General features: G+C 41.1%; 1 protein-coding gene across 1 annotated transcript in view; it reads left to right on the top strand.

Moving 5' to 3' along the window:
- Window positions 1-13,364, top strand: part of COL24A1 (collagen type XXIV alpha 1 chain) — a 232,914-nt gene that overhangs the window by 33,587 nt on the left and 185,963 nt on the right. Inside the window, exon 5 of the mRNA XM_075003270.1 lies at window positions 5,211-5,264. Within this exon, the coding sequence (XP_074859371.1) occupies window positions 5,211-5,264 (54 nt within the window). The remainder of the gene's footprint in view (window positions 1-5,210; window positions 5,265-13,364) is intronic.

The following is a 13,364-nucleotide window of genomic DNA, read 5'->3' as shown; positions in this document are numbered from 1 at the left end:
AGACAATGTGTATTTTACAATAAATACCTAGAGGAAGTATTCTGTGTGCATGTGAGAACAGGCTACTGTCGCATTTGCTATGTAACTCTTACCCTGCTACTTGTAGCCTTCATTTTTAGCTTTTCAGTATCACCATCTGCAGCTGAGAAGGTCGGGTTCAATGGCTTTTTGGAATGAAAGGGAGTGGGCTTCCCAGAACAGTACCTTCCGCAGCTACAGACTGTAGAATAAGGAAAGTGGAATTACCCACTGCTGGCTCGAGCAAAAATTGCTCCAAGAATCTGCTTGAGTTCCTTGGATTACAGCAGCTCAATACAAGCATGATTACTGGGTCTTCAGGAGCTTTTTACCATCACTAGCACTTCTTGATTTTGTGTCTCTGAGTGTGTACACACGTACAGCCTATAAAATGCTGGAGCCCCTTGGAAATGGCTTGGGAAGGAACAGGAAAATGTGGGAATTTGGGCAACTGCAGAGGGTGGTTAAAGATTTGTGGGCTGGATGATTGAGAAGGCTTGTCAGGCTGGAGGGCTGTGGGTAGTCATAGGTTTAGGACTGGAGTGTGGTGTCTGGCAGGGCTCAGAGATGGGATATAGGATTGCTCGGTTGCGTAGAAGTACTTGATAGTTGCTATGAGGGATCAACAAATGCCCAGGAGGTACATGGAGGAGCAGAGTTTATTTATGTCAGTGCTTGTCAGTGAACATTTGAGTAGGCTCTCATTTGTTAGCCCGTTGGAAATGGAACTTGCCTGTACTGCAGTGTTATGCTTCTTTATGCTGTCTCACATCTGACAGGAGTCACTGGGGAGGAGCATATCACCAGTTGATTGAATAAGATGTATGAAGAAAGGGCTTAGAACAAGTGGTGATAGCGGGCCATGAACCAAAAATGTTTAACATCAGGAAAACCACACAAGACAGGCTGTATCTTCCCTGAATCCAGATCCTCTCTGACTTCATTTCCTGAGGCCTTTCTTGGAGTCTTCCCTTAAGATATCTTATCCTGGAGCTGTTATTTACAGTGATATGATGCAGCAGCTGCTGCTAATGAAGGTTTTATATAGAAAGGCTATGGATGCCATCTCTGTTCCAGGTTAACGCTGCATCTCCTTAAGGGCCCAGTCCAACTCAGTAACTTCACACATGAGTAGTCCTGTCGGCTTTAATAGGGCTACTCTGGTGTCTAGAGTTGTTCGTGTTCAAATTTCCAAGACTGGAGTCTAAATCAACAACTTACTGGTGCCTGATTAGGCCCATCCGTGCGGGACCGGGGAAAGAGAGAAGTTGCCCAAGGACCCAGCCTTTCAAAGGGACCTGGAGCTCTGTCTACCACTGCTGCCAAAGTACCAGCAGCCAGAGCTCAGGGCTGTTTTGAAATGCCGCGGCATCATGAGCTGTCATGTGCGGCTCTGAGGGAGCGTGTGGGATGGGCCAGAGCTGACTGCCCTATGTCCCACTCTTTCCAGGGACAAGTAGCCTGGCCCCCTACTCACCTTGCTCCTGGGCTCACCATGGCTGTTGGCCCCTCTGTAACTAGTAATTAGCGTCAGGCAGTGTCTGGTTGCTGTAGTCAAGTAGGCATGCTCTGGAGCAATCCGGCAAAAGGTAAAGGCTTTACTCTTTTCCCATTGGGTATAGACATTTCTCCACACACTCAGGAAAGGGGAAATGACCTAAGGGTTTTTCCTTTCATTAGACTGCACTAATCTCAACTCCCAAGTGCAGCTGAGCTGCAATCATGCTGTATAAGCAAGTTACAGTGTTGGTCCCTAATACAGAAAAAAAAAAAGGATAATTTCCTCTCTTGTCTGGGTAAAAAGTAGAACAACAGAATGCTGCAGTAGTTTATAAAGAAATGGAAAACAAGACTGTTTCAAATACCATTCATGAACCACCACCACTTGCTCCTCGCTGTCCTTCCCAGCCCTCTCTTTCACTTCCCCTACAAGAAGTACTTGTTGGCAGGTTTTGTGGAGGGAGAGGAAACGAAGGGGAAAAGGTTCTATGCTAGGGCAGCTCAGGGAGGATAACCTCATTCCTGATGCCTTGAAAAGAGAGAGCCCAAATAAACCACTTTGTGCAAAGGTAAAACTGTCCTGTCTCATGGCCAGTCTGAAAGCCCACCAGGCTCTCTTGATTTCCTCCAATTCCATTATAAATGTGACAGTGGGAGGTGAGTGTCAGGATCTTTCATATCTCTTGAAGCTATCTCTTTCAGATGCTTATTTCTTAACCTTCAATGGGTACAGTGCATTATGGGGCACAAAGCTCCACAGCGTGAAATTTGTGACTTAGATGGGGAGTTCAACATGCAAAAAAGCATAAAGGGAAGTGAGGGAACTTAAATTAGAGAGGAGTGGCTTGTGTCTGGAGACAGCCTTGTTAGAGAAGGGCCAGCCTGATTTATTAGTAACTGCGATTAAAATAGAATTTTAAAAGTGTATTTAAATGTTGTCTCAAAGGCTAGTCCAGGCCTAAGGGGCATGAAAACTTCACTATTGAAATATTGTTTTGATTTAGTTCTTACAGTGCTCATAAGCATCAGCATGCCAGCAAGCGTGGTTTGGTACATTTGAAAATAAGGTCCTGGGCCTCACTTTTGTGTGCTAAGCTTGAGGATGAAGTGAGGCTTTTATGAGCAAAATATAACATGAAGCCCCCAAAATAGAGATTTTTTATTAGACAATTATATAGCTACAAAAAATTGGTACAACAGTCAGATGGGTTATCTGAGCCTAGATCCACGGAAAACGTAGGACTCTTAGAAAACCTTGAGCCTGTGATGTGACCTTCACCCAATACTTTCTTCCATCTATTGAATTATCTTTAGTCATGTTCAGATGTGCCTTGAGTTGTTGAAAAGAAGGACTCAGGATCTAGGGAACTCCTTGCAGTGGCAGCACTCGGCCGTGTGCTGCTTCCATTACTAATCAATGGTGGTTGTGTCAGAGATTCCTTCCCACTAGCCCCAGCTGAATAAGGATCCTCCTGCCTCAGGCCCAGGATTCCTGATCTTGGCTTCCTCTGCCTTTAATTGTGCTGTGGAGTACTGGCTCCATGAGTTTTCATTTTCTCCAGGAGCTAGATTTTAATCACTTATAACTTCATTAGAGAAGTTTCTTCCTCTATAAAAATTTTCCTGTGGAACTTCTGCACAGAGGAGACTTAAAAAAAAAAGAAAAGAAAAGTCAATGGATCTTGATAATATGAAAGTCAGTTTTGATTCTCCAAAACATCTGCATTTTGGGCCATTAATTTGGAGTATGAATTGTTACAGCTTCTTACTGCATGAACTTCAAATAGTGTACATAGGGGTACTGCAAGAATACGATCCTTAGGATTTCTTTTTATCCTAAACATTGTATGATATTCTATGGCTGAAAAAACATAAGCAAACTGAGCTTGCTGTACTATACCTATCCTGAATTACCTGGGAACCAAGTGGAAAATTGTATCAGTCAAGCTGTACTTGGATTAAGGCACTTCAAAAATGAGTTTGTAGGATTTGAAACAAATTCTAGTTTTGATTTTTTTTCATTATTTTTTGGTCACCATATCTCCAGAATAACTGTCCAACACATTTTACTTGAGATGTATGTTAAACCTCAGGGAGGTGGAATTCCTGGGGCAACATTAACTGACCAGTAATACCACTGTTCTCTCCCTTGTTGCTGTGGCATTTCTTCAACCCTGGCAAAACAAACAAAGAAGTCGAACCCCTTTTTAATTCACTTCATCATATCCACACTATAATGAAAATGGCACCTTTAGTAGCAGGTTGCCTGTTTCTTGTACATCCATGAGAGAGAGACCCGAAAGCTGCCTGTGTGCACATAAATCTCTCAAAGGGAACTAGGTTCAGCATTGCCTTTAGTTGTGTTAACATGGTTCTTTGCCAGAAGAAGAGTTAAAAGTCAGGGTCTCAGTATTAATGCACAGTGTAACTGATAAACACTACGTCAGATGAGGGAAGAGTGAATGTTATGTCAGTCTTAAAAGTTCATTCAATTTATATTTTATGAGAGAGTTAAACAGATTCTTATTATATTTGGTTCCTTTGATAAAGTTTTTGGTGAAATTTTGGCCTCCGTTGAAGTTACAGTTTTGCCGGTGATGCCCTTGGGGCAGGATTTTACCTTCCATGTGTCATGGATGAAGACCTATTGAAAATCATTGTGACAGCCATTGCCCCAGTGCCTAATTCTATAAGGTGCTCAGGAGCTTGCAGTATCAGATACCCAGAGTTGAAACCTTTTAACTTCTATGCAGACTTCTGTTGACAAAACTTCTGTCTCTCTTCCAAGAGATCTGCAGTCTGGACAGGTGCTCTGTCGATAAAACTTCTGTGGAAGAGATCTGCCAGTCAGGAGCATTCTGTCAACATCCCTGTCTGTACACCTTGTTTCATGAGGAAGAAAGGATGTCTCAGCAGAGGGGTGCTTCCAACATTTGGTCCCAGGTAGATGGGCCATATGTCAGAAAGCCTCTCCCAACAGAACTATCAGCAAAAGATGCACAAGTGTGGTGCGCAAATTGAATATCTTGCGCTGACAGTTTCCTGCAGTCTAGACATATGTTTTGTTCCATTGCAGGAAACGTTAGACAGTGTTCCTCCCATACTGTTGTTGACAGTCATTGTCAGAAATGTTTGTTTCCCAAGCCTAGGTGTACCAATTAGGCCAGGTCCTTCTGATGTTCATTGCATGGGACTTTCATTGAAGTCAATGGATGTTAATCACATAAAAGTCAGTTTTGACTCTCCAAAACATCAGCGTTCTGGGCCATTAATTTGGAGTATGAATTGTTCCAGTTTCTTACTGCATGAACTTCAAATAGTGTACGTAGGGACAATGCAAGAATGTGATCCTTAGGATTTCTTTTTATCCCAAACATTGCATGATATTCTATGGCTGAAAAATGTAATCAAACTGAACTTGCTGTAATATACCTATCCTAAATTACCTGGGAACCAAGTGGAAAAAATGACTGAGACTGTCAAAAAAGTCTGTGGGAGTTTGGTACTGAACTCCCATTTAATTTCCGTTGGAAATTGGCACTAATTTTCTTAGACTCATTGGAAAATCCTAGCCTATGATTTTTAAGTGGAACAGTGATCCTTCAGGATGATTCTCTGTACAATAATTCCACAAAGTAGTGAACATTGGTTGATGTAGTCCTGAATAATCCCCCTCTTTCTCATTTTTACAGGGTATTCCAGGGCTGCATGGGAATCCAGGTTTGCCAGGGCCACCTGGTCAGAAGGTAAATTTAAAGTTGAGCATTATTTGAATTTACTGATGTGTAATGTTTTGAAGTCCTAGAACTTGCTTCCAGTACTAGTAGTGATTAATTTTATTTGGTTTACAAATGGAGACCACAACTATAAACAGTTCTTAAAGAAATGTAACCAATAAAACTGAAACCAAGATAAAAAGAAAAATAGCCAGTTTCACAGGAGAAAATGATGCATGTGTAGTGATGGCCTGGAAGCCTTTATTCATGTGAGTAATGCTTGCTTTCTAAAGGATTTCCATGAAAGTCAAGCCAGATGTTTGGGTGAGTAGAATTATTCAAGTTAAGCAGTTGCAGGACTGAACGTGTAATCCTTGTGGTAGTCTTTTACTTTGGTCTAAAAAAAATTGACCAACTCATTCTCTGTAAATACGTCTGCCGGATGTCATGATTTCACCTGTTTGGTGGCATTTATGTATTCCAACTCCTCAGAGTTGATTAAAATTTAAGAAAAAATATTCAGCGAGAAGTAGCAGTGGTCATGTCCCAGAGCCGTGGGCCCTTTTAAATCAAGAGGCCCTGGGGTGACTGTCCTCTCCCCCCCGCCCCACCCGCACCCCACTGGCAGCTCTGATTAGGTCCAACAAATACTATTTCAAATACAGTTATCAACTTGCGCTTCTTCCTATTCACTCCAGTGCCCAAACTGATAAGTGGATCAGTGACTACTGAAATCCAGGGGAGTCTTTCCACCACCTTGAAAAGGCAGAGAGCGAACAGGGCCTGCACAGGGTCTCCATGCCAAAAGAAACAAGCGCAAAGGGTTTTGAGCTAGAAATAGAGGGTGTGGAGACAATGGTGTGTGAAGAGATCTGATGGGAAAGAGAAACCAACAAAGGTAAAAATAACTAAAGGGAAAAAGGCTGATCCCCCGAAACCTGCACTCTATCATGCACTGTTGGTCTGCAAAAATGAGAAGTCCTGTGGCACCGTAGAGACTAACAGATTTATTGGAGCATAAGCTTTTGTGGGCAGAGACCTGCTTCGTCAGATGTGCTCTGTCTCTACATCAGCTGTTGGAAGTGGGCAACATCCTCCCTAACTGAATTGCCCTTTTTAATGCTGGCCTTCCTCTTGATTGGTACTCCCCTGTTTTCTTGTGCCTATATATATTTACACCTGCCTCTGGAATTTCCACTACATGCATTTGACAAAGGGGATCTTTGCTTATGCTCCAATAAATCTGTTAGTCTGTAAGGTGTCACAGGACTTATTGTTTTGGCAGATACAGACTAACACAGCTACCCCCTCATACTTCTCACCATGTTGGACTGCTGCACTCATGCACAGTTGTGCTGAGGGAATGGGTCTCAGCTGGGAGGGCAGCAGTCTTCTCACATGCCACACAGTGTAGAATTGGGGCCTGAATCAGAAAGTTCATGTTCAGAAAAAAAAAAAGAGAGAGAGAGAGAGAGAGAGAGGGAAAACCCTGAAAGAGCTTAAAGGAATGAATGTATTTCTTTAAAAAAAAAAAGCTCAGCTAATTTAAGGGTAGTTTTAAAAAAAATCACATATCCCTAGTTCTGGCTGGGATGGAGTTAGCATGTCCTGGATCCTTTTAATTTTGGTTTTAAGAAGTTGACAGGTATGTTAAACAGTGGCTTTTTTAAAATAGATGTCTCCTTGCATGTAGTCTGGCTATATGCCAGAAAATCCTTTACTGGAAGTAAAGAGCCTTGTCTGAGACTACAGGTTAATTTCAAGATCCAGTCTGTGGCTGCATTTTTTGACAGGAACGTAAACATGCTGCTGCTTTCTGTCATGTCATTTCTATCTTTAGACCAGACTCTTTTGTGTAGAGTTTTGCAGGGAGCACTTTACAGTATTCCCTGTAAGCTGAGTGCTTGGGTGGCCACTCAGGAGAGATTCAGGTGCTTGTCTAGCTGATTAGCAGAGTGCCAGTAGCCACCCAGAGTGAGCAGCATGTGTTTCTATTGGTGGTGCACATCCCACAAGCCTTGGTGCACATAACAAAATTTATTCTGTCCATGGATGGAAAAATCAGAGGGAACACCGTCCACTGTTTATTGTCTCAACACATTGATTCTTACTATACTTTAATGGCTACAGTGAAGTATGGAATTAAATGAACAGGAGAAGTTGAGCCAGTTTACTGGAGAAGGAAATGGCTTGAAATGCAATTAGAAATATTTATACAACTGTTGATTGTATGGAGGCTTAACAGTCACAAAAGGTGGTCATTATACGTAGATCTTTTTGTTTTCAGAAAGTTTGTTGCATGAGCAATGAACTTCTTTAGCTGCAGTAGATTCCAGGGTGATGACGCAAAGGTAAACACAGTGAATCATTGGATTCACCACCTCCTCGTACCTTATGTATTCATTTGTGTAAAATAGGTATAAAGGGGGTGGGGGAATCTGAGTTGAAGCATTCTATATCCATTTTGCATGAGAGTAATTAACTAAACAAAGTGCAGGGCAACACAAACTCAGGACTGTAATTCTTAATGTCCAAGGTCCAGATGCCCCTGTCCTGTGACAAAACCTGTCAAGATGGGTTTAAGCGAGAGATTGGACTCTGAAGTTTACCTGGTGGGAAGGCTCAAGATTTTAGAGGCTCTAGTCCCTCTAAACCATGCATATAGGTCCATAGGACTGGAAGAGGTCATGTAGTCCAATCCGCTGCACTCCTGGCAGAACTAAGTCTTATCTAGACCATTCCTGAAAGGTGTTTGTCTAGAGTGCTTTTAAAAATTTTCATCTGTGGGATGTATTGTAGAATGGACTCCCCCTTCTATACAAAGGTAAAAAACACCCTGGATGGATCCCTTCTTCAACCTAGCATTATGGTTCCTCAAAGCCTGCCTTTATTTATAGAGTATTGATGTCTTCTGTCTTAAAGCAGTTAAAAATTTGAAGATCAAACTTTTATTTGGGAATTTTCCTGGCCTCACAACTTTTTTTTTATGGTTTATTTTGTGGGTAAGAGAATAATGAAATAGAAGAAGTATGTGATTTGTCTCACAAAAGGAGCCCTTGAGAGCTACAAATAAAAGGCTAATTGCAAAATTATTGGCTTATGAATTATTTTTAGAAGAGATGTGCTTAATACAGGAATATCTATCTTCTGCTTGACATGGGCAAGTTTCAGCGCTGCTTGTGATATGGCTTTTCCAGTGTGCCACTCAGGCTTTGGAGTCGTTAGATGCTAATCTTTATTACAGTAAACCCTTGGAAGGTAAGTACAGTGTATCAAGTCTGTCTCATCACCACCTTGGAAGACCTGATGCTTCTAACCACAACTCATGCATTCTCTGAGCAGTCATAACAAAGCGATACTTGAGAAGAAAATTATAAACAGAAAATAGGCCAGCTCCTCAGGTGCAATGCAGCTGGTTTCTGTCTCACCATGAATGGACTTTGGCTGTAATCCCAATCTAAACAATTCAGGGAGGAGCACCACACAGCAAGGGGGAATCTTCACTGGTATGTGGGACTCTTATTCCATACTTCCTCCCTGCTGCTAAAGTAGCAGGGGAGTGTGAGCATGGGCAGGATATCCCTGTGTGCCACAATAGTACCAGGCTGTATTTTCTGCTTTTTGTGGCCTTTACAGGCCAGAGTATGTCACAGTCTATCCCAGTGCTTAAATCGTGTTCTCAAGGAGTTCTAAGTGCATGGCAACATTAACACTTGCAAGCCCAGTTGTTTTAGAGTTAGAATTCTCTCTATCTCACTTGTGCTCATGCACACACACAGGGCACTTTTTGCAGCTATCAGATATACATTCTTTTTCCAGAACCTGATAGCTGAACAGTGGCTTGGCTGGATCCCTCCATCAGAGTGGTATTTATTTTGAGTATTTTTGTGCTAGTCTGTACAAAGAAGCGTAGGGCGGCATTTGAGGCCAGTGCTACACAGTAAGGCCTTGAAGAAGAGACGTCATTTGCAGTTTTTAAGGTGGTTCGTATAAACCTCTTCTTGATTGGGAGGTTTGTCTAAGATAAGAGACTGCCCATTTAGTAAGTTGGTCCAGTTCCACCTTAATAAATGGGCATGAGTGTGGGCTCCAGGCACACATTTAACTTGTTGGCTAGGGGCAGAAGTCTCTCTTGGGAATGCCTAAACAGCTGTCCCTACTGATTTTAGTTACTTATAAAAAAAAGGGCATGTGTCATCTTTAATCCATCTTTGATCTGGACTAGCTTTAACCGTCAAAATAATTTCCTTGGCTAAAGAAGAGACATTCCTTGGTGAGGCTGGACTAAGCTGAGTGTGGAACAATTCATTATTCTATGGTTTGCAGCTTTAAGGCTCAAAGTTACATCTCTGGCCTGTACAGCAGTGATATGATTAAGTCAATGGACTGTAACCAAATATACTGTGTGTGATATTTAATGTAACTAAAACCTGTGGAGATTACTGATCTCCTGCTTGACATGGCATGCTATATTCTTTTGTGCTGTATTTTAGCTTAAAATAATTCTTCTTAATGATGAGACAAAGAAAGTACACATATGGCCTCATTCTACATTTTTAAACTTTCCCAATGACGAGGTTTGAAACAAGTGAACCAATGAAAGATAACCATGTACTGGGATTATTTGTATGGTAAACAGGTTCTCCATCTACCTGCTGGAGGTTGCTGGTTCTTAGCGCTGATGAGGCCGCCAGCAACAGGGAGCACTGCTGTGCCAGACACTCAGAATCCCTTCTCCATTGTAGGACTAGAGCTAGACTGCACAAACTAAAATAGTGGGCAGTGCTGATCTAAATAGGAGATCTGCTGAATCAGCACTGCCCCTAGGGACCGCTGTTCTTGAGGCGCCTATGAATTCTACATCTCCTGAAGAAGTCAGAGTTTCTAGTCTGGAAAATTGGGTCTTACATGTGTCAGAGACATTGCTTTTTGTCCAGTTGTGAGTACAGGAGAGTTGCCAGCAATGCTGCTGTGTTTCTGCAAAATGTTTTGGGAGAGTTTTCAAATAGCTGGGGGTGTTATGGGATAGTGACTCACGTTAAAGGACACAACTGGGATTCTCATAAGAAATTAGTATTATATAAAAAGGAAGCACAGATCTGTAGAGGCCCATCTGTTTCAGACCCTGGATGTCTCTGTGATTCAGCTAACAAGTTCCAATTAAACAAAATTTGACTGAATCAGGTTGAGTTGAGAAGACTCAAATGTTAAGTGAGGCCACATTTGAGGTTAAATGACCAAAGAGTCAAAGAACCGAAGTTATTGTCTTGGTAATAAAGATGAGAAAAGCTGTGGAAAAGGACAGATCAGCCTGGAAGAACTCTCTTCCCTGGTGAAAAATTCTTCTGCAGGTGGAGGCATGACTTGGTTATGTAATTCAAATTAGCAGGGCCTGATACTATTTACTCCAGGGTACTGAAGGAATTGGCTGAAGAAATCTCAGAGCCACTGGCAATAAAACATGCAAACTCATGATGACAGGAGAGGTCATGGAAGAAAGCAGTAGGGCTAATGTAGTGCCCATCTTTAAAAGGGGGGAAAAGCTGGGGAATGATAGAGCAGTCAGTGGGACCACAATACCTGGGAAGCCACCAGAGCAAGCTATAAAATGTTCAATTTGTGAATACCTGGAGAATGAAGGAGTAATCAGTAAAAGACAATGTGGATTTATTAAGAACAAATCATGCTACATGAGATTGATTCCTTCTTTTACAGGATAACTGCCTTGGTTGATTGGGGGAATATGGTGGACATACTATATCAGATTTTAGCAAAGAGGGGTAGCTGTGTTAGTCTGTAGCTTCACAAAACAAAACAAAAAAGTATTCCTGTTGAACCTTAAAACCTAACAATTTCATTTATTAGGTAATGAGCTTTCATGGGTAAGACCCACTTCATCAGATTCTGGAACAGAAATGAGCAAACAGGGTAAATATAAAAGCAGGGAGGATGGGAACGAAGAAAAAGGGAAAAGGTGTTATTTTCCTTCTTTTTCTTCTCTTTTGGCCTTCTTCCCTGTTTGCTCATTTCTGGTATAGAATCTGAAGAAGTGGATCTTACCCATGAAAGCTTGTTACCCAATAAATAAAATTGTTAGTCTTTAAGGTGCTACAGGACTGCTTTGTTGTGATTTCAGCAAGGCTTTTGACATAGTCACAAATAACATTCTGAAAAGTGAGCTGGAGAAATGCAAAGTCAACAGAAGTAGCATTAAGTAACTTTCAATGGAATGATGTCAACTTGGAGAGAGATCTTAAGTGGAGTTTCCCAGGGATCCGTTCTGAGTTCAGTGTTGTTCAACATCTCTATTAACGGGTAGGATATAGGAACAGAGAGCATGTGGATTAAGCTTGCAGCTGATACAAAGTTAGTCAGGATTGCCAACACATGGGAGGACAGAGCTAAAATTCAGAGAGATTTTGATAAATTGGAGAACTGGGCTACTTGACAACAAAATGAAATTCAACAAAGACAAATATAATGAGCTACATTTAAGGAAGAAAACCAAATGTACAGACACAGAATACAGGATAACTTAGCTGGCAGCAGCGCTGCTGAAAAGGATTTGGGAGTTATGTTGAATCATTAGCTCCAAATGAGTCAGCAATCTGATGCTGTAGCAAAAAAAAAAGTAAATGCAATTTTAGTTTGCATTAACAGGAACATGCACATCATGGAAGGTGATAAACCAACACTAAGTAGAGTGGCACTGACTTTAGCAGGAGGACTGTGTTCAATTTTGGTTTCCCAGATGTAGAAAGGACATAGAGAAAATGGAAAAGATCCAAAGGCAAGCTACAAACGCCATCCAAAGCATGGAATGCAAGCCATATAATCAAAGACTGAAGGAGGCTGGGTATATATAGTTTGGAAAAGAAGAGATTAAGGAAGGACATGATAGCAGTCTTCAAATACTTGAAAGGCTGCCATAAATAAAAATGGAGAAAAATTGTTCTGTCTTGCCACAGAAGGCAGGACAAGAGGCAATAGGTTCAAATTGCAGGAAGACCTTCCTAACTGTAAGAACTGTAGGGCAATGGAAGAGGCAGCCTCAGGAGGTTGTGGAAGATCCTGTACAAGAGGTTTTCAAAAGGAGGCTGGACAGCTATTTACCTTGGATGGTTTAGATACAACAAATCCTATATCTTGGCAAGGGATTAGACTAGATGACTCTTGAAATCCCATTTAACCCTATTATTCTGTGACTTCTAGTCAGGAATAACTCATAACCTGCCTTTCTTTTTTTAAAAAAAAAGAACTTTGAACTGTTAGATTTCTCCCTCTCACTTTCTCCATCCTCTGGGGTTCTGTGTTATTTTTAGGAAGTACTCAGTGTAGAAACAGATGGCAGAGGCTACTATTTCTGGTAACATTTAGAGAAAATATGGAACCTTGAAGGACTAGTGGATTATTTTCAACTGACAATAATAGTTCTCTTTTTTTAAACTCAGGCTAGAAAACTATGTAAGTTAGTGTGTTGTCTGTCATAAGTCTGGTCAAGGAGAATGTTTCAGTCACTTCTTTTAATATATTAAAAAACGCAATTTCCCACATTTGAGGGTTAATTTATTTATTACCAGGAACCAAAGGCAATTGACTTTAAAAAGTTGTGAAAAGCATGATAATAAAGACAAATAATGATACCTAATGATACAAATAATGATAATGAAAGAGAGGGGAAAGTATAGCATGGTGTAGAACTTAATGATGTGGTAACACAAGAAACTATGAAAATACAGCATGTGCAATTTAGCCTTATTCTTCCCTTATGTTGCCAGAATATATGAAAGACTAAGGCTGTGTCTCCACTTGCATTCCTCTTGAGAAAGGGCATGCAAATGAGGACAACATAAATGCAAATGAGATGTAGATTTACATGTCTGGCACCTCATTTGCATATTCTTTTGAAAGAAGAAAAGCAGTGTAGATGCAGCTCTTTCGAAAGTAAGCCCTATCTTTGAGGGAACCCCTCTTCCCTTTTGAAAGAAGAATATGCAAATGAGGCACCAGATGTGTAAATCTGCAACTTATTTACATTTTCAGTTTCCCTCATTTGCATGCGTCTTTCGAAAGAGGAATGCAAGTGTAAACGCAGCCAAAATTAATATTTATGCAATTTATTTTTCCTAC

This window comes from Carettochelys insculpta, chromosome 9 (assembly GCF_033958435.1).
Source record: "Carettochelys insculpta isolate YL-2023 chromosome 9, ASM3395843v1, whole genome shotgun sequence".
Lineage (NCBI taxonomy): Eukaryota > Metazoa > Chordata > Testudines > Carettochelyidae > Carettochelys > Carettochelys insculpta.
The sequence above is the reverse complement of the archived record's forward strand: the minus strand, read 5'-3'. Positions and strand labels throughout refer to the sequence as shown.